This window comes from Fukomys damarensis, unplaced genomic scaffold, assembly GCF_012274545.1.
Source record: "Fukomys damarensis isolate Sample0158 unplaced genomic scaffold, DMR_v1.0_HiC HiC_scaffold_39, whole genome shotgun sequence".
NCBI lineage: Eukaryota > Metazoa > Chordata > Mammalia > Rodentia > Bathyergidae > Fukomys > Fukomys damarensis.
In genome coordinates, this window is record NW_022900951.1 from 20,356,677 (window position 1) to 20,377,635 (window position 20,959).

A 20,959-nucleotide genomic window follows, 5' to 3' on the forward strand; every position below is an offset into this window, starting at 1 on the left:
GTACCGGAATCTAAATCAGGACCAAGGGCTTGCAAGGCAGGTGCAGCACCACTGAGCTAAATCCCCGGCCCCCTTATAACCTGCTTTTGTTTCATTTATCAATCTCTGCTTTTCCGTGTTAGTAAACTTTCACTTCATAAAAATTCACCTGATTTGTTTAAACGTTCCATTCCAGAACCATAAAACACAGTTGAAGACTAATGTAGAAAATTTGTTGTTACTCAATACCCATGTCAGTTATCCTGCAGAATGTCCCACCCTCGCTTGTTTGATTTCTTCTTTGAAATACCACTTTATTTTCCCATCCCACATTTCCTGTAAACTGGAAGTTGGTCTGAAGACTCAGTAGAGCTTTTCTTTAAGCTTGAATACTCCATCAGCACTGTTGCAGAATTACATGATGAGACCCATTATCGATGTTAAGATGGACCATAATTTAGGTGATGGCTGTCCTATCCGTCCACGCTCTAGTCATTTTCCCCTCTTTCACTAGAAAGTCATTTTGTGGTGTTGTTTTTGTACCATACAAATGGATACTTACCCATCGGCCATTCACCAAGTGGTTTCACCCTAATTGATCATTTTGGCTTAACAAGGGTGCTCACTTTCACTGCTTTTATTCAACGCAGGACTGGAAGTCTTACCCAGACACTAGGCAAGCAAAAGAAAAGGCATCCAAACTGGAAAGGAGAAAGTCAAATTGTCACTCGGTCAATACTTTTATTAGTGTTTGTTAAAAGAATGTTTTTAATCATTCCCTTGATAGTTACTAGCTGACATTCCCCCTATTAAATAAAGCTCTTTTTCAACAGCTGAGGCCATTTAGGTACCTTGAAGTACAATTTTCCCAGTGTTTAACTTTTTCCCTTTAAATTTAAAGAAAAAATTACATTCTCTCTAAGTCACCAATTTCCTAGGTAAGAAATAAGGTTAAAAGTCAATTTAAAACTGGGTGTGGTGGCGCATGCCTATAATGCTAGCCCTTGGGAGGCTGAGGCAGAAGGATCGATGTGAATTCGAGGCCAGCCTGGGCTACATAGTGAGTTCAAAGCCAGCCTAAACTACAGTGAGATCCTGTCTCAAAAAAACAACAACAAAAGTCACTTTAAATGATGGCAAATGAGTTTCTGCTTTGTCCTTTCTGAGCATTATACATTTAATACATTTTTGTTGCTTTGCTCTGTTACATTCAGTACTTTTTTATTGCAGTATTTTGTTATTTTATTGAAATACTTATGTTATGAAGTACACAAATGTTAAGTTTATAGCTTAATATATTTTATACCTATAGTTCCAGCACCCCAGAGGACTCCTTTCTAGTCAGACTCTCCTCCCTTCCCCGCCTCTGGGTCCACACGTAACCATTTTCTAACTGTAGCACTAAAGGTACTCTTTTTAAATATACAAGAACATCTGGTGTGCACTCTTTTGGTGTCTTGCCTTCTAGGATATTTATCCATGTTATTGCATGTAGTGGTCATTGTACTTTTGCTGCTGGAATTGATGCACTTTCAGCCAGTGATAATTATTTTGAGCTGGTTCCTCTGTGTTCCACTGTCAGAAGCTTATTTATCTTTGAAGCCACTCCTGCTTCCTTGCCTGAGATGCTATCCTAGGCTCACTTTGTATCTATTGTGTACCTAGTCTGGAATCAGCCATTTCCCCAAGGAATCCTATTTTTTAATGGATATTAGAGGCCCTGATCTGGGTGTTGGGCATATGCTTATCACACCTTTTCTAGACAGGTGTGTGTGTATAAAGTTCATATTGATAATTTTTATTTAACATCGCATTATTTCTCCCCAGTATATTTTTAAAAATTATTTCTTTGTATTGGGGATTAAACCCAGGGCCTAAAGCATGCTATCCAAGCACTCTACCACAAGCCTTACCACCAGCACTCATATATATATATATTTTTTTTTAAACTTTAGAACTCCTTTAAGTTCTGATACTTCTTTTAAGTTTATTTTTTATTAGTACATTTATCATAGGGAATTTATACCTGTACATAATATATCTTAATTCTTTTTCTCCATTCCTCTCCACTTACAGCCCTAATATATTTACTTACTCGAAAACCTTGATTCTTAACATTTTAACACAATTGAACAGAAAGATATTTGTATATAAATATAGTTTATATAGCTTTTTAATTTTGTACCATTATAGTAGCATTCATCTTTTCTGATGAATGATATAAAGGGCAAAGGGTACCCATACTGATTTTTTTTTCCTATCAAAGTATCATGAGGAACCTCGACGCCACACATCTCAAATGATGAAATTTCTTAGAAGTTTAATTTTCTTCCTTTAGTCATATGATAATAGAAATCCAGTTGTCCCCACTGCCACCACAGGGAGGGATTTTTCTCTCAGAGGAGTTGAGCTCTGACCAACTGCGTACTTGTGTTCCACTCATATGCACACATTCTCCATTCTCAGGCAAGATTAAGCTAATCAGTGTGGAATACCTAGGTAAGATCAGTTCTCCTTCGTTCCACTTCAGTCTGTTTGTAAGCCAGATAGCATGTTGGGCATCAGTTAATTCAAACTGTCGGTCTGATTGGTAGATTAATTTGGATAATACAGAAGCCATCTTTATAAATAAGAAGGTCCATTTGGACTGTGAGAAGGAAGCTTTAACTGAATGTTGTTTTCCAGGCATTTTAAAACTCTAAATAGTTTATCAGGTTATGAGTCTCCATTTCTAATATATTGCTAGACAAATGAATTTTGGCAGAAGACAATTTTTTAAATTCTAAAATATTTAGCTTAACAATTAAGTTGTTAAGCTATATAAATAAGACAATTGGTAGAGATCTTGGAAAAGTAATAGATAAAGTTAGGTATTTATACATGAGAAAGTCTAAGAAAATTCTCTAGACTTTTTTTATAAGCAACAGCCTTATGATGATATAATTCACATATCATACAATTCACTCAAAGTATAGTTGTTTTTAGTATATTTGTAGATTTTTGCAACCATAAACACTACGTAATTTCAGAATATTTTCATCACTCCAAAAAGAAATCCCATATCCATTAGTATCACTTCCATTTGTAATCAGATTTTTAACTGAGAGTAAAGAATTATTTTAAAAAAGAAATAAATAATTAAATGATAATTCTTTTTCTGTAGTAACTGTAGAAAATAATTTTAAGTAAGGGTTCTGAGTGAGGCAGAGATTTTGAATTATCATTGTAAATAAATGCTGTGATTATGTGTTGATTAAAATAGAGGAGGTTATACCCAGAAACGCACTGGATGTTTCCATTATTTTCTTTACAGGGACAAGATCAAGACAAATAGAACTTTGTAAGGAACTAAATGCTGTGGTCCTCTCTTGTGAAGAAAGATCATCTTCTGCAAGTCAGCGAGAGAGCACTTTTCCCCACCAACTCTGAATTAATCCCAGTGCTTGAGTGTGTATTTTCTCCATACCAGCTGGATCTTTCCATGGAGCCCTTCCTGTAGTTATTCTAGCCATAAGTTCCACTAAAGTAGTAACTCAAGTAATTTTTCATGTTATTTTGCTATGATGTAGTTGGTGCCTATCACAAAAGAACGCAGAGCCTCCTTCGAGCTCTTGTACCCTTGCACTGTCTATCTCATCATCTTAGAGCCTAGTGTCTCAAGTCTTCCCCTGGATTCTGAGTTCCTTCCCATCCCAGATGCAGCAGTTCCTGCTGCTCTCTTTGTGACCAAATACCATATTTGCCCAAACTTCCAGTTAGGGTCTGGGAATCTAGAAATAGAAGATAGCAGCTGAGCACACCTTCAGAATTCAGTCCCAGGGTACTCTCTGCTGTGCATCCCTCCTCCACTCTCTGATTGGGTTTGACTACCTCCATCTGGTCTGCATTCTCATTATGAGATGTCCTATTTTCGTATTAGGTCTTACTCACTGATGCATTGATATTTTACAATTCATTGTATACTTCCATTAATTAAAGCATTCCAAAAGTTGTCTTGGAATTTTTCACTTAACAGCTTAATTTCAAAGATCATAAGTGAAAAATTGCTTTGTGATCAGTATCAAGCTTATGAAGAATGGGAAATACTTTCTTCTGTAGAAATTGCACCAGTCTAACACTATATCTTTGTCATTTTCCTTTGTAGTCTCCTAAGGAATTGGAAGTTCCTGTGTCATGCACTTTACTAGTCATAAAATAGACTACTGAAGGGAGAAGTCCTTTCTAATTTACTTGAAAAATATTGTGGGCCTTCATCATTTTCATTTTCATTCATTTCATCCAGTTTTAGATTTGTCAGCTCAATCTGATTTTCACCCTCCCTCATTTTTTGCTAGAATTGGGAATGAGAATTAACAGGGAACTTGGGTACGGAAAGAGGAATGGTATTATATTTACTCTTAGTAATAGAAGCTGGCTGACAGTCCACATTCAAAGTAGCATCTTATACAACTCTGTAGGTTGTGTTTCTCTTTACTGTTATTTTTCATGTCAGTCAAATTTTTACTGATTTAGAAGTCATCTTCATCCTTTAGTCACATGACAGTGGCAATTCAGTTGTCCCACTGCCACCATAGTGGGGATTTTTTTCCCCTGGAAGGAGGTAGGCTCTGACCAGCTGCACTTGGCAACTCTGTTTCTCTTAGTTTCACTGAATCTGGATTTCTTTCATGTTATTATGAGCTCATGGCAAGTTCTTTCATCTTTAGAAAGATCTCACCTATTCTGTCCTCAGAAGGATCTCACTAGAGAACTCATATATAATCACTCAAGTAAAAGCCATTATCAGTGTACTTACAAGAGATTGGTGAGATGGGCTATGGGGCTGCTTGTTTGAGATCCAAGTCAGTGTCTCAGGAATGGGGCTGTTCCACGTGGCTCTTCTCTTATGGTATAAAAGATGTAAAAATAAACTGGATGTGGTGGTGCCTGGCCATCATCCTGTCTTCTCAGGAGACTGAGGCAGGAGTACTGCAGGTCAAAGGCCAGCCTGCTAAATTCAGTGAGATCCTGTCTCAAAAATTTGAAAAAAGTACAGGGGGGCTGGGGGGCTCAGTGATAGAGAGCTTGCCTAGCAGGTACAAAACTCTAGGTTTAATCCCCAGCACTGCAGAAAAGAAAAGATATAAAATTAATGGTCCTTTACATTTAAAGAGCCTAGCTTCCATATAAACATTAGATAGTTTCCCTATCTTACTAGGCCTCAACTTCCAGCTGTCCTCCTTTATACTTTTTTTTTTGGTACCAGAGATCGAAGTCAGGACCTTGCGCTTGTGAGGCAGGTGCGATGCCACCGAGCTAAATCCCTGGCCCTCTCCTTTGTACTTTTAAGTGGGATCTGCTGTAGGGGAAAGGAGGAAGCAGATTTGGGTCATGTTACTTATTGCCTTGTTCGTCAGTGCTGCCAAGCCCTCAAACAAGCACCTTGTAGGGGGTCAAATATGGTATAGAAAAATCCTGGCACATTCTTCACAAGTATTTCTCAAAAGCAAAATTTTATTTCAGTGTTTCAATGACTCAATATACTTTAGACCAGTGATAAACATTTTAGAGCTGTAAGTGACAACAGACAGCTGGTTGTGGCATGTGTGCCATGGGTTACCACCGCTGCTTTAGAGCTTACTCATATGCACCTGACCCCAAGTACAATCTTGCTTCTATCTCCTGTCTTTTTTCTTCATTAAGAATTTTTTCTCAAGTTTTATCCTTCATTTCACTGACAAGAACAGTTCAAGGATCATCTTGCATTCTCAGTTTGTCAGCCCCCTTATCCACATACTTGTTTATCCTTTTTCTTGACTGTATATGACCCTCTGAGCTTAAGCACATCTCTCTAGTTGTTTGCTGGGTTTGCCAGTAAGCCAGGGGTCAGTTACCTACCTATAAATTGTAATATAAATAGATATTGGCCCCTTTTTAGCCAAATCCTTCCCCATTCCTCTGTAATGCCCTCATGTCCATCATTTGGAGGCCATGTCTACTACTTGAAATACTGCCTGGAAAATAATAGATACTTAATAAATACTGAATCAAAGACTGGAAACTGACATTTACCTTGGTTAGTGGGACAACTTCTAAATTCTTAAGCTATCCTCATCTTCAAAACTCATAATTCAGGTCTGGGGCTTTGGAAGTACTAAATTTATTTTTTTTAAAATAGTGCTATGAAGTGGTTTTAAAGTATAGAGAAAATGACAGGAAGTAGAGAAAGATCCACAGAAACTATCTGATCCATTTTTTATCTCTGAATTTCTGCTTTTGGCTCCATAGTACAGGGGTTCTTTCCATCCAGGGACATGGCTTTACAGTCTTGCTTATAGATTCCCAAGAACTTCTATACTCAGCATGGCATCTGAGCCTCACAAAGCCCCGAGGCAGGTAGACCACACAGGAACATCTCTACTTTCACATGAATCCCAAAGCAGTTAAGTGGTTTGCTAAGGTGGCCTGCTAAGTGAATAGAAGAACAGTAAGTAGTTGGATCTTCCTGTTCCTATGTTAGTGCTCTGAATAATACACCAGGCAGTTAATGTTATTCCTTTTGAGGAATTTCTTGGATATATTAATCCTCAAGGGTAAACTTTAAACCAAAAGCTTTCTGTAATGCAAAGTAGTTTCACTCAGGAGAGGTTTTCTTTTTTGTGTTTTCATTTCAGCATAATCAGAGGAGACAGTCAAATGAATGTGGCAGCTTTTACCTAAAAAGACAGGCAACTGAAAATGTATAGCTGTAGGTAATTACTAGAGTTGGTTAGACTTAATTCCATGTTTGAATGAAGTCAGTGCTCACTGCCAGCCCTTTCATACAAAGACTACACATTTGAGAGTTGATGCTTTTATGTTTTGGTGGACTAGATTATAGCATCGGTTAGACTCCCTTTCATATTTACACATGTCTCTTAATTGACATTACTTATGATGTATGTGTTGGCTGGCTATTGGATTCTTGGAGCACGTCCTTTTCCCTTCAGTTCTTTCATGATGTTACTTTATTTTTACTCGTATCTGATGGTGATGAGAAATCTGAGTCCAGATGGACTTCTCTTCCCCTCTTGTAGGTAACCTGCTTGCTTGCCATGGATACTTGTGATTCTTTGTTTATTCTTGAAATTCAGTAACTTCATTTGAGTTTATCTTGGGATTGACAGTTGTCTGTTGACATTTTCTTGTACACAACGAGCAATTAGATACTGACATTTTAGGCCTTATTGCATTTTGTATCTGTTCTGTTCGTTTTTAAAAGAATTTGTCATTCCATTGGCTCTCTATCATCTGCCCTTCACATTTGTCTTTGGATGGCTTTCATTTCCTTGTCTTCCTTCATGCTGGGTGATTTTTTGTCAAGTCTTATCCTCCATTTCACTGACTTAGGTTTCTGTATTATTGAGAGACTAGGCCCTGTTGCTTGTAATATGGCTTTTACTTGTTAGTTTTTTTAAAACTACTTTTCTCTGTAGGTCATTCTGTCATCCTCACTGATTCTTTATTTCATTTATTTGAGGGCCAAACCATTTTGTCTATATTTTTCATAGTTTCTGAGTTCATTCTTTTTCTAGAGTGTATTGATGTGTCTCTTTTTTGCTTTATTGTCAGACACTCCCCTGGAGCCCATGGTATGGGTTTGTGGCTTTTATTAGTTTCACTATAGACAGCTTCTGGCTCAATTTTGGGATGTGTGTGTTGGAGGGCAGGAGCACTTATATAAACACACACTTATTCTGCCATCTTTCCCAGTGGTCCAGATGCTTAAACATTGACTTTGAAGATAATGTCCTTCACAATCTATATGTTAGTAAACAGAAGGAACCAATATTGCCAGCAGGAAATCACCATTAACAATTTAATCAATACAGGATTTTTGTTTACTGTTCAGTGTGGAAAGATAACTTTTAACTCAGGTTCCTGTTCTACCCATTAGAGATATCAGTACCTTCTGCTTTAAAAATAGGGGACATGTGACATTTTCACAAACTCAAGAAGCTATTGGCTATCGACAATGATTAATTAGTTAGTTAAATATGGGAAAATATTTCAAACTAATAATCTGAGTTGTCAAGAGAAGTTGAAGCTCTTTTTATGAGCAGATTGCAGTCAAGCTGCCTCACTCAAGTGGGTTTGCCCCTCTGAGAGCTTTACTGCATCACAGGTTTTCTTACCTGCCTTTTCAAACAACCCATTTTAAAATATGGGTTGTTTTTTTTTTTCTTTTCATTACTGGGGATTGAACTCAGGACTTTGCACTTGCAAGGCAGGCACGGTGCCACTGAGCTAAATCCCCAGCTAAAATATGGTATGTTAAGAAATAGAAAGATGTTAAGTCTTCATCAGAATTTGTTTTGTTATATATGAATATCCACTCACATGGTTTGCTAGATCTGGGGCCTACCATGGAAGCATATAGGTTAATGTTTTTAAAGTGCCTTTGAGGTAGATCACAAGATGGGGGTTTTATTTGGCTTATTTGTGGGATTAAAGCCTCCCTGCCTCAGTTGCCAGTACATTCCAGTAGACAACCAGCAGCAAACTCTTCTCACCTTCAGTGCTCTTGCATAACAGTCACAGAGCCAAGTGACAGCCTTGCTGTATGCACCCATCTCTACTTGAAGCAAGACCTTCCCCTACGGTCAGACTTGGCCCCTGCCTGTGCTGATGTCAGGTGAAGAATTGAACACAGGCACCCTTGTGTGAGAGAGACCATGAAGTAAAGGTGGCAGATAGAGGAGTTGTGAGAAGGAAAGTGATGTTCAGTCTTCATAATATCTAGTGTCTCCTGCATGCTAGAAACTGCTACATGCTGGGCACACAGCAGTGATCAAAGCAGAGAGAAATCCCTGCTTCCTGAGCTCATGTTCTGGTAGGGAAGACAGACTAGAAACAAAATCAGGTAATTTTATAGGTCAGTTGGGAGATTAGTGCAATGGAGAAAAATGGGATGGGGCGGCGCCAGACCTTCTAAGTATTGTTTTCATTGCAGAGGAGGAAGGACCAGTGATTTTCAACTTCTTTTCTCCTCTATATCTATTGATCTGAATTTGGACTCTGTGATCAGCCCAATGGGGGACCTTGTCAAGGTCCCTGCACTGGGGCTTCAGAGAAGTTGGGGAAGAGCCCATTTCAGCTGTTGTCTTGCTCACCAACAAGGAGCAGTGGTCAAGTAAGAGGGACCAACTTTTCCAATCAAATTTCATCAGATAACATGGACTGTTCTTTCCTCACAACAAAACACAATTACTGCAAGTTCTGGATATGTCTTCTTGGAATTTGGAAGTCATTATTTAGGTAGAAATTTAAAGCATCTGGATGATGATACTGGAGTTAAAATGGCTGCTCTTCAGGAGAGACCCTATCTAACGCTTCAAACTCATTTTAGAGGTGGAAGAAAAGGATTGCCTGAGAAGGCTTTCCTCTCAGTTTGCAGGTTGGCACCAGCTGTGTATGCCCCCCTAAAATGGAGACAAAAAGGGACATAAAATATTTTAGTCACAGAATTCTTGAGAAACCTCTCCAGCTCTCCATCTGTCTCTAAAATAGGGGCATGGATTCCCCTGATTTCCATGGTATGGTTTAGGTGGCCAGGATGCAGGCTGTCACCTCGTGTGTACCACGTGCGACTCTGTGCCACTCTGGGTGGCATTGGTCCCACTTTCCCTCAGAGGGAATATCAGAGACTTGCAGTTCTCCACATTTGACTGTTTGGTCACCGTTTGGGGTAGAGCTGAGTACCACAGCAGTGGGAGGTTTAGCTGACTGGAGAAGGAGATGGGATATGTTTCATTATTCCCACAGGTAGGGCAATTTGTCACCCTTTAAATTGACTTATTTGCATATGAACAGAAGTACCTTGGGGCATCATTACTGAAGGTCTCTGAACAACTGCCTGTTACAGTTATGTGTCTGTGTTAAAAGAAAGCCTCCTCTTATCTCAGGCTAATATTCTTTCACTGTTTTAATTCAATCCATAAGACACCCTGTGTGTGCATCTCTTTGCCCGCGAGCTCCACCCATGGTAACGAATTGATCTCAGCTGCAGCACCTTCCAATTCCAAGTCTTTGATGCGTCCTGTCTGCAAGTCTCTTGACAATGATAAGAAACAGCTTCACGTTTGGAGTCCCATGGTCCAATTTGGACTATTCGGAATATTTTTTGTGGGGCTCTTCTTAATGTGACAGAATTGAGATGGTAAACCTGTTGTAATATGGGATCTGGGAAGCTTACAATGAAGAGTATGAACTTAACCTGAAAAATATTTTTCTGTTCTATAAATCTCTCAGTGACATTTGGATTAATCAAGCATAATTAAATGTAGTTAGATTTTTGTCAGATTGTAGTTCAAAATAATATTCATCTATGGAGAGGGTAATATATTCTGTAGAAATTTTATTAAGCACTTTAGTTAAGCAAACGCTAAGGAGAACAAAATCAGCCTCAGGAAGGTTAATTACTAAAAAAACACAAAGTATAGTAGATTATGTAAATTATTTTAATTTTGAATACCATGGCTTGAGTTTCAATTTACATAGAGAGGTATTTTGGATTTGTTTTTCACATTATATTTTCCAAAAGTGCAGAATTACACTTGCATTCTTTAAAAGTTCTAATCATACTAAGATTCTGTGGTTTTATTAACTTTTTCTTATTATAGTTTCCAAAAGTAAAGAATTACAGTTACATTCTATTTTAGGATTTCACTAAATTTGTGTAAGTTGTAAGAAAGGTGTCTTTATTTCCATGGCACTGATGGTTTTAAGAGAAGTATCAGGGGAGAGAATTTGCGTGAATCACCCAGCCTGTGTGTGGCTTTGCAATAATGTTCATTAAAGGAAAACATTTTTAGAAAGGTAAAACGTGGTGATAAATGTTTTTATTTTAGTAATTTCTTGAAAGGGAGGAGTAAAGAGGTGAAATTGATTTTATATGTCTACTTTTTTGTACTCAGAGAATTAAACGTTCACTACCCTTGCCTGTCTCAGGGAATAGCCTTTGATACGAATCCCATACGAATCTTAAACTGTGCCACTGTATGTTCAGATTTAATAGTTCTTGTCTAAGTTTAAGAGCTAGAATGTCAAAAGTATTGGCATTTTAGGAACGTGACATTACCAAGAAACCTGAACATGCCCTTTTCATGAGAAATCACACCCAACTGTCCTTTTCTAGGAGGAATCACACTTCTCCCCTGCAATTTGACTTTGTTTGATAATGTGCTTCTTGACTTTTAAGTGAAGATTCTGTTTTCTACTGAAACTGACTCCTTTTGGGATAATAAACTTTGACTCAAAAGAACATCGCATTAAGTAATTCTAACTTCCATTTACCTAAAAGTGGCTTGTTAACTGAAATACTCTGGATAACTTTTACTAATGGGCTGACACTGCAGAAATATGAAAGATCACATATGTATGAAACAGTATTTGCCCTCTGCTTAGCAGAGTGAGGAAATGTCTAACTGGCACGTAGGACTGGTGTAACTGCTCTCTAACTCATCCTTGACTTCCAAATTGATCGAAAATGACACACTTAGAATGGGATGCATATGAATTACAAAACTACTTAATTTAAAGTATTATTACTTGAGATTCTTTTTGAGAGAAGAAAGAATCTTAGCATTCACTGCTAACTCTTGGTTGTTCACATACACTAGACATTAACAAAGAAGTTAAGAAAGTTAAATCTGATTGTAAGCCATGCTAAATAACGTCACAAAAGTGTGTGAAATCAGGTAGAATGAGTATAAAATGTTACATTGTTTAAACCGTGGCATCCCTTTCTCAAAAATTCCATTTCCTTTTATCATTTTGAACTGGTACAACTGTCAGAAACCTCAATGAATGTTTTGAAAGGCACTATATATTTCCAGTAAGAACTGGCTTATGCCTTTATCTGACTTTAATGACTTTAATTAGAATTAAAGCTAAAACCTATAACTACAGAGACTGGAAAAGACTTGAGGCTGCCTGCCATTGAAAAGGGACCAGGCTGATTCTTTTGGGTTTCACCCGCAACTTGCCACGTCCTCTCAGGAGGCAGGATTTTCCTGGCTGTTGTAACTAACATAAAAATTACACAGCCCTATGTCTGCTGCCTTTATGCCTGGATGCCTGTGTAACTGTTCTTGAGAAACAGGTCAAATAAAGTCTTTTAGTAGCCTGCTTTTCACTTTGAAAAGTCTGTGTAAGAGCTGGTAAATTATTTTAACCAATAAATGGTACATATACTTAAAATAGTTTTAGACTAAACTAAAAGTACCTTGACTGTTGAGTGGACATCCATGGCAAAGTTTACCTAGAAAACATAGAACACTGAGGGATTTAAAAATTGCAGTGGCCTTTATTCAGTGTTGGAGGAATCGAGTTCTCTTGTTTCCTTCATTTCTAGTCTGTTCATTGTTACAGCCTGCTTTTCTCATGCTGTACAGCACTAGACTTGAACACTACCCTCTGATTAGAAAGTGCAGTTGTGTTTGAGTCACATCTGGACAACATGCCACAGAGTTCCTTGGTGTTCAGATCTCTTGAGAATGTACTTGCTCCTTAAGGGTTATATACACATCATCTGCTGCTCTAAATATTCAAATGCTTAAACTTTAAATATTGCTTAGATTTGTAACACAACTTGTGAATGCCGAAGACATGCTTGAACTGAGTAAGACGCGGTCTCGGAATGAAATACACCTTTGTGAACATAGCTGATGCTGCAATTAAGTGAAATGTTTCTTGTTCTGCCAGTTTTTCTTCCTGACTCCTTCACTTATCAAAGTAGCATTTGAACTGGGAGTGATTGCTGATTTGATAAGACAAAAATAATTAACTTACACATGAAGTAAATGTTCTTTACAATATTTGTACCCATGAGTCCAAATTGACCTTGTTTGCTCTGTGTCTCTTTCGCCTTACTTACTGTGATAAATGTACATGTGTGTCTCATTTTCTGGAGCAACCTTGTGGTTTGTAGAATAAGCCCAGCCCCCACCCCCAGTTTTGTGCTGTTCTGTGGCCTCGCTGGTACACATTATTATGAGTTAAAATTATTTTGGGTGGGGTGCTTTGTCATTCCGTGTTCCACGGAGAAAAGTGTTTTGTGATTGTTGGGAAAACATGACCAGAGACGTGTGTGGCCCAGATAACATTCCCCACAAGTCATAGAGCAATCTGGTATCCATCATAGCAAACTAGTCCTGGAGCACATGGACAATCCTGTATCCCAATAATCAGAAAAATAAAATGGTGGTTGTGATTCACAGCGCATCTGTGCCGTGTTTTCTTTTCTTTTATTCTCCCGGTACTGGGGATTGAACCCAGGACCTTGCACTTGCAAGGCAGACATGGTGCCACTGAGCTATATCCTCAGCTGTGTGGTATTTTCTGAACTGTATTCTCATCTGTCCCACTTTGTCTTTTCTCTCAGTTTCTGAAATGCAATACATTAGCAGCAAACATCTTTGCAAGTTACTATGAGTGCACAAAGATGCTTACTTAAATTCTTGTGATAGAAAAATAGGTTATTTGGACCCCCCCATTTGTGGGAAACACCCTTGAAGCAAAATAAAGGAGTTGGTAAAAGTAAACCGCCACAGTGATATTTTTCAAACAATAGTGCATGGATGGGGAAAAAGGAAATACAATATATTGTGCATTTGAGGACATTTTTTAGAGTGAAAAAGCACTACTAATAATTATGCCACAACCTATGTAAACAGGTGCACATCGGGACTGTCTTGGTCAAACTGGGGTGGTCTGGTTATAGAGCACCTGGGCTAGCATTATCTGAAAGTCTGTCCAAATGCAAACTCCAGGGCTCCTCAGCTTTACTGATTCAGATTTCCTAGGGTTGTGGCCTAGGAATCTGTATTTTAACAAATCCCTCCCAGAGGAATTCTTTTAAAAGTGTGAGACTTGCCATATGGAATGTTCTGATGACAACTTGAATTTTTCAATAAAAAGTCTATTGGTTTTTATGGCCTCTTAGGAAAGCAGGCAGCAGCAACACCAGAACTCCATGCCCCCAGACATTTAGGTGCAATTATGTGCTTCCCAAATAAAGAGAAGTAACCTTTGTGTTATTTAGCAATGTACCATTCTTTTACTAAATATTCAATAGTTTTCTTTTTTCTTCTTTTACAATATGAAAATCACATAACTGATATATATTTTTCACTAAAAAAAAAACTTCCTCAAGATTTGAGGCAAATGAGTATTTGGGAGAGTTAATGTTGGGAAGTCATGTTACTTCTGTTACCAGCTAACTCCTAACTGCTTTAGTCTCCTGATCTCTAAAATTAGGGAGTTGAACCACATGGATTCCAAGGCTATTAGCAAGTTTGATGTTTTTATAGTGCTCCTTAAAAACCTAAGCTGGGAAACAATAAATAACTATGTTCAGGTTGTTTGTTAGCTGCTTTTCCCAAAGAATAAAACCAGTGATTCTTGAAAGTGATTGTGATTTTAGCCTGAATTTTAAAATTATTCATCTATATTTTACTGAAAGTCAGTGCTCTGCTAAGACATCATTCATGACTTGGGAATGGTATTCTTGTAGCAGCTCCTCCTACTATGATTTGAAATTCATTAAGTATGGCTTACACTCAAAGAGACTCCCAAGATCGTGTAGTTCCATGAAGTTGTTGCCGAGCATTGCACTTTACTGTATGTTTTTACCTTCTTGTCCTTCATCTCAAAATCCTTTCCAAATGACTTAATAATGCATGCTTACAAGTGATTATCTGCTGATAATACTTTCAGATGTTCATTTCATAATAGCACATAGATTTATAGTTTGATCACATGAATAAATCATAAGGCATCGTGTAGAGGGGGTTGCCCCTGAGAAGGATTTCTGCAGACCACCATCTGCCACTGGAACTCTGTGATGAAGGAAGTGCTTTCTGTGCTGTCTGTTCCACTACCCACTAGCCACCTGAATGGTTAAAATGTGAAATTAAATTTTAAATTGAATTCTTTAAATAGCCACTCACTAGTGGCAACCATTATTGGACGTGGCAGTTATCTGCTGCCATTTCAACTGTTGAATTTTTTAAAAATTCACATCAAGTAGCTGGGGATTTAGCTCAGCGGTTCCACCACCTGCCTCACAAAAATTAACATCAAGTACCCATTTTCACCAGTTACTGTGGGAGGTGCTTGAGAGCAACCATCATCTCTCAATGTTTGCCTTACAATGAAGCCTTTGCTTTCTGCTTATTGATGACACTTTCATCAACATAATAATCTCTCTTTGGATAAGAAAATCACAAGATAATATTTAGACCTTTTCTTGTGGTCACGTGGCAAATCAGCTCTCATTTTTCTTACACAAACCATTGGTCATCCACGTCTTTGAATCCAGCTACTCTCAGGCCCATTTTGTTCCCTGACCTGATATATTACCATAGCCAGGAGGATCTCAACAGGGCTCCACATAAATCTCGCAGACCTAGGCCCCACTTTAGATCCATCAGAGGGACTCTGGGAAGTGTTTCTGTTTTTTTGTTTTGTTTTGTTTTGTTTTGTTTCCTCAGAGACTCTAGCATGTGACGCAGTTGAAAGGCACTTATAAAGTCCCAAATATTAGAACACCGTTGAGACAAGCTAGAATGCTGGCAGCAGCAAATCCATCTCCTTGACACAGAGCAAGCCTAGGATCCTTGCAGTTTTACTGATGTTCTGCTTAATGGGTAATTGGGAATTTTCTTAGAGGCCTTGTCAGTTTGCATTTGGAGCCAAATATACAGCCTTGATATTTCCTTCTGTGCATAAAACTCTAAGCTGGGCTAGTGCTACTCTTAGTGTTCCCTGGCATTCTTGTACAAACAGAATTTGCCAGTCCTCAAATAAAATAAACATGTTAGCAATTTCAGCAACAGTGATGGATGCAGATGCTTTTGACAGTTTCTTAGTAACAGCTTAATAGTGTAATTTTACCACAGTTAAAGATAATTATTGTCACCTTAGCACAATAATTGGAATGGAGCTTTCTGTATGAGAGCTGGTCTCCTAGGGCTTCAACTGGTAATGAAGTAACAGTTTATGAGGGCAAATAAATGCCCCATTATTCAGGTAAAAGAGACCCATTAGTCCCTCAATGACCAACCACTCAGACCTAGGATGACCATCTCATTCATAAACCAGCTCTGTCCAATGAGGAGAGTTATACAATTCCCTGAGACTCTATGCCTGTTTGTCAAGGCCTTATTTTCTCCTACTCTGAGTAAGAGTTGACAACTTTTACATTCTGAGACAGAGCATTTCTTTCCAAAAATAGTATCAAAATAATTTAAAATGAGGAAGTTAGTAAAAATAATTATAAAATTCTGTTTGGTAGAATCAGAAGTTTTGGTGGCCAGAAATGTGGATTTTTCATTACAAGCTCAGCAAGAACAAAGGTAGAGATGTACAGAAGAGAGAGCAGAGCTGAGAGTTGGGCTATTAAACTCAAACTGGGGGCTAGCAGCAGGGATTTTTGTCCTTTATAATATTTTAAGCACCTACTAGCTCACACAAATGTGTACTGAATATTTCATTTTTTGAGACAGGGTCTCACTATGTAGTTGAGACTGACCTGGAACTCACTTTGTAGCCCAGGCTGGTTTCGAACTCACAGCGATCCTCCTGCCTCAGCCTCTCAAGTGCTGGGATTACAGGTGTGTGCCACCACACCCAGCTGTACTGAATGTTTTGGATGGGAATGTATAGCAGACCTTAATTTAAAGTGTAGATCAGGGCCATGACAGGAAAATAAATTACTCTGGAAAGGAGGATGGAGTAGCTTGATACTAGGTGGCTGGAAATGAATCCCAGTTTAAACAGCTACAGTCAGCATCCAAAGGACCAGTGGGGGGGGGGAAGGAAGGATAGACAGGAAAACAGATTCAGCCTGACAGACAGAAATTGTCTCCTTGGGCTTGTGTCAGCAGGAACATGCCCAGTGACCAAAGACTTAAGCTACCCACCCTATTTGCTTCTTATTTTCTTGGTATAGCCACATATCGATTGGGGGACATTTACAGGGAATGGGAAGGGCTTGTTATTCTCCCTTCTCTACCAGCCATGCTCTGTGTTCATGAGTTGAGGACTCAATGCCCTTTCCTTATGGACCAATTAGTCATTCATTTGGGTATGACATCTCCCATTATTTATTCCATGCTTCTTTTGTGGATGTCAAGACACAAGAAATGGTTAAGTAAGGCCATCCCTAGCTCCTGATAAATAAAAATTTAAATATTAAATAGAAACATTAGGAAGAAAACTATCTGAAGATTAGTGTTCCTTTACCTGGAAAAGATTCAAAGGTTTATAACCACTATTCTTGGTCACCTTTGACAGAATAATGACTCTCCAATCCTCACAACCTGGGAATATGTTGTATTACAAGAAGTAGTTAAGTTTCTGATAAAATTGCTGATGGCTTTAAAATGGGGACGTTTTCCTGGATCACCCAGGTGGGCCCAATGTCATCACAAGGGCCTTCATATGAGTGAAGTATGATTAAAAAATGTTAAATGTTTAAATTTTTAAAAATATATTACAGTCTCAGACACATTGCCATTAATTCTCAAAATACACCTCTTTGCTTTGAACACAATTATCCATCATGCTTGCCACATTCTAAAGCAGTTCTAGAAGTTCTTTTACGAGTATCTTTAGTTGCACTGTCATGGCTGCCTCCATGTCCTGAATCAATTCAAGAAGTTTACCTTTCATGTTTGTTTTGACATTGGGGAAGAGCCAGAGGTTATGCAATGCCAGATCCTGTGAATAAGGTGAATGGTAATGTTTTTATGAGCCTGCCTTTTTCTTAAATGACACTGGGCCAGCAGCATTCACTGTATTTTGATCACACCTCATAAGACAAGAAAAGATTTCCAGAACTGCTTCAGAAAGTGGCAAGAACCATGAGATAAGTGTGTTTGAAGCAAGAGGTAGTATCTTAAAGGGAAATTAATGGCAATGTGTCTCTTACTGTCATAAATCTTTAAAAGTTTAAACATTCATCATATATTTTGATCACACCTCATAAATGGGGAGGTAGAAGGAGTGTTTAGAATAATGTCATATGAGAAAGACTGGCTCCTCCTGCCCGGAGCCGCCATTGCTCCAGCGCCAGGAAGGTAGCTGCACGGGTGCCCCTGAACCCCCACAACTCCCCTACCACTTCCATGCCCCCCCCCACACTCTCAGACCTCCTTATTATGCCAGTCTTTGGACCCACTCTGCAGAGGTAAAGGTGGTCATAAAGGGTATTTTTATGAATTCCCAACTTTGAACATCTTTAACAAAAGGGCCTGGGAAACCTGTAGTAGAATGGTGTGGAGTTCAACCATTCAGAAGGTTAGGGAACTCAATCTGGGCCTTGCAGCCTGAGGTCAGTCTATGGCATGGGGTTCTATCATCAGCTAACTGAGATCAGGGGTCTTGCATCCTAGCTTTGTCTGAGTCTCCATCCTAAATGGTAAATATACTATATTGAAAAGTTTGTTCACTGCAGACATGTTTTGGACTGCTTCTTGATTTCAATTTAATTCAAATGGTTTAAGGGTGATAGACTAGTGACTACCACAGGTGGTCAGTTTCCAAGTTGTGTTTGATCATATTGTGTTGCTGATTGTATCAGTTGGGATAAAGGATTGTGGTTGATTTGATGAGCTGTTTTCTGTGATGTTATGAAGATGAGAATGTCTGTGGGTTGTTAGTGTTTTCTCTGATGTTATGAAGATGAGAATGTCTGTGGGTCATTAGAGACCCAGGAGCTAGGGTGCAACTATATCAGGAAGATTTGGGTGATAACCCAGAGATTAAACCAAGGACAGTCCAACAACAAAAATAAAAATGAGAAAACTCTTAAGCAAGACACAAAGACAGACTTCCAGTTCACCAATGGCAAGCAGTAGGGCAAATGAGGATGAAAAGGCCGATAGTGAACCACCAGGACTCCCTGAACTCAAAGCACAGGAAGTAACAAAACAGATCAATCAGGCTCTAGAAAAATTCAAAACAGAAATAATTTTCCAGATAACCATAGAGATGGTGAGCAAAATGAAAGTCATGATTCAAGAGTCCAGAACAGAAACTGACAAAAAAATAGATGAGCTCAGGACCACGATAGAAGCCATGAAGGCCCAGTATAAGAAAGAAATGGAAACAATAAACACCCAACACAGGAAAGAAATGGAATCCATAAAACAGATTCAAACAGATATCCAGGAGATTAAACACTCCATTGAAAGTGTACGCAACAGAATAGAAGAATGTGAAGATAGAATCTCAGATATAGAAGATAAGATTGCAGTCAGTGAACGTGAAAAGAGAGGTCTCTTAAAAACAATAGGGGATCATGAGAAATCGATCCAACAACTCCAGATGATGCAAAGAAGAATAATATAAGACTGATAGGAATCCATGAAGTAGCAGGAGAAAATACAAATGACTTAAAAAAGCTGTTCACAGAATTAATGACAGAAAAAAACAGAGGGGAAGAATTTGACATTCAGATAAGTGAGGCATATAGGACCCCAACTAGGCACACAACAAAAAAAAAATCTACACCTGGACATATAATAATCAAGATCCCAGAAACCCAACAGAAGAACAAAATACTACAAGCAGTAAGAGAAAAGAAACAAATCACATGCAAAGGAAAGCCCAGCAGAATCACAGCATACTTTTCAACACAAACCCTTAGGGCAAGGAGAGCCTGGAGTGAGATATTTCAAGTACTAAAAGAGAACAACCTCCAACCTAGACTGATGTATTCTGCAAAACTCTCTTTCAAGATGGATGGGGAAATAAGACTTCCATGACAAAGAACACCTGAGAAACTACATGAATACCAAACCAGCACTACAAGCAATTCTAAACAATATCCTAGAAAAAGACAATGAAGGTAACAACACCATGAGGCCCAACAGAGCAAATCAAATAGGCAAGGCAAGAAACTAAAAGGAGATGGTGAAAAAGTAAAAAGAGTCAACAAAAGGCCAATAACAGGACAATAGTAAGTCAGTACATATCAGTTCTAACCATCAATGTCAATGGCCTCAACTCACCAATCAAGAGAAATAGACTGGCAGAATGGAATAAGAAGCAAAATCCAACAATATGTTGTATACAAGAAACACACCTAGTGCAAAAAGAAGCCCATAGACTAAAAGTGAAAGGATGGAAAACAATTCTCCATGTGACCAGAGCCCAGGAAAATGCAGGGGTAGCAATCTTATTTGCAGACAAAGTAAATTTCAAACCAAAACTGATTCTAGTATTATGGATGTAAGACGGTACTGTATCATACCTCTGTGAATGTAAAATCTCTTGTACCTGCTTTATGATATGTAGTAGTGACCGTGCTTTATCAGAGCTATGTTTAATGATGTTACTCTAGAATGTTCTCTTTCCAGATGATGATTAAGATGCTAATAAAAAAAAATGGTGCCAGGTACCACAACAGCAACAGAACTTTGCTGTTTTCTGGGTATTATTCTTTTCTTTGTTTTTTTGCTTTTTTTATTTTTAATGGAGTGTGCTGAAAGTCTATAAATTTGTTCAGATGACTGCAGAACCTGGAAAAGCTGTTGCTGCTATTGATACATAACATACTGCTATTATTGGTCTTTTTATATAAATATAAATATAAATATATATATAAATATAATTTGAATTTTTGGAAATTTTAACTGTGCTGTCAACCCTGGAAAAAGTTATCCCAAGTTACTGTGTTGAGTTGGCATTGTACAGAAATAAACAGCCATATTGGTTTAGAAATGTTAATTTTTTCCATTTGTACAGGTGTAATGCACTGTATTAAATATGATAGGTCATATCTACGTGGGTTTGATTACAGAAACTAATAAAGTATTCTCTAAATAATGGAAAAAGTAATATAAGACTACAAGAGCAAGAAGCAATTTAAATATGTTCAGGAACCATTTTCCTCTTCAGAATTAAGGATTATTTTAATCTTACATCATTGCCTTTTCTCTTTTACTTTCCTTTT

The 20,959-nt window shown here is 38.2% G+C and overlaps 1 protein-coding gene across 1 annotated transcript in view; it reads left to right on the plus strand.

The window, feature by feature from the left end:
- Positions 1–7,733, plus strand: part of Pdk3 (pyruvate dehydrogenase kinase 3) — a 50,309-nt gene extending 42,576 nt beyond the window's left edge. Inside the window, exon 11 of the mRNA XM_010607156.2 lies at positions 3,293–7,733. Coding sequence (XP_010605458.1) covers positions 3,293–3,313 — 21 coding nt within the window. The 3' untranslated portion in view covers positions 3,314–7,733. The remainder of the gene's footprint in view (positions 1–3,292) is intronic.
- Positions 7,734–20,959: the final 13,226 nt, after the last annotated feature.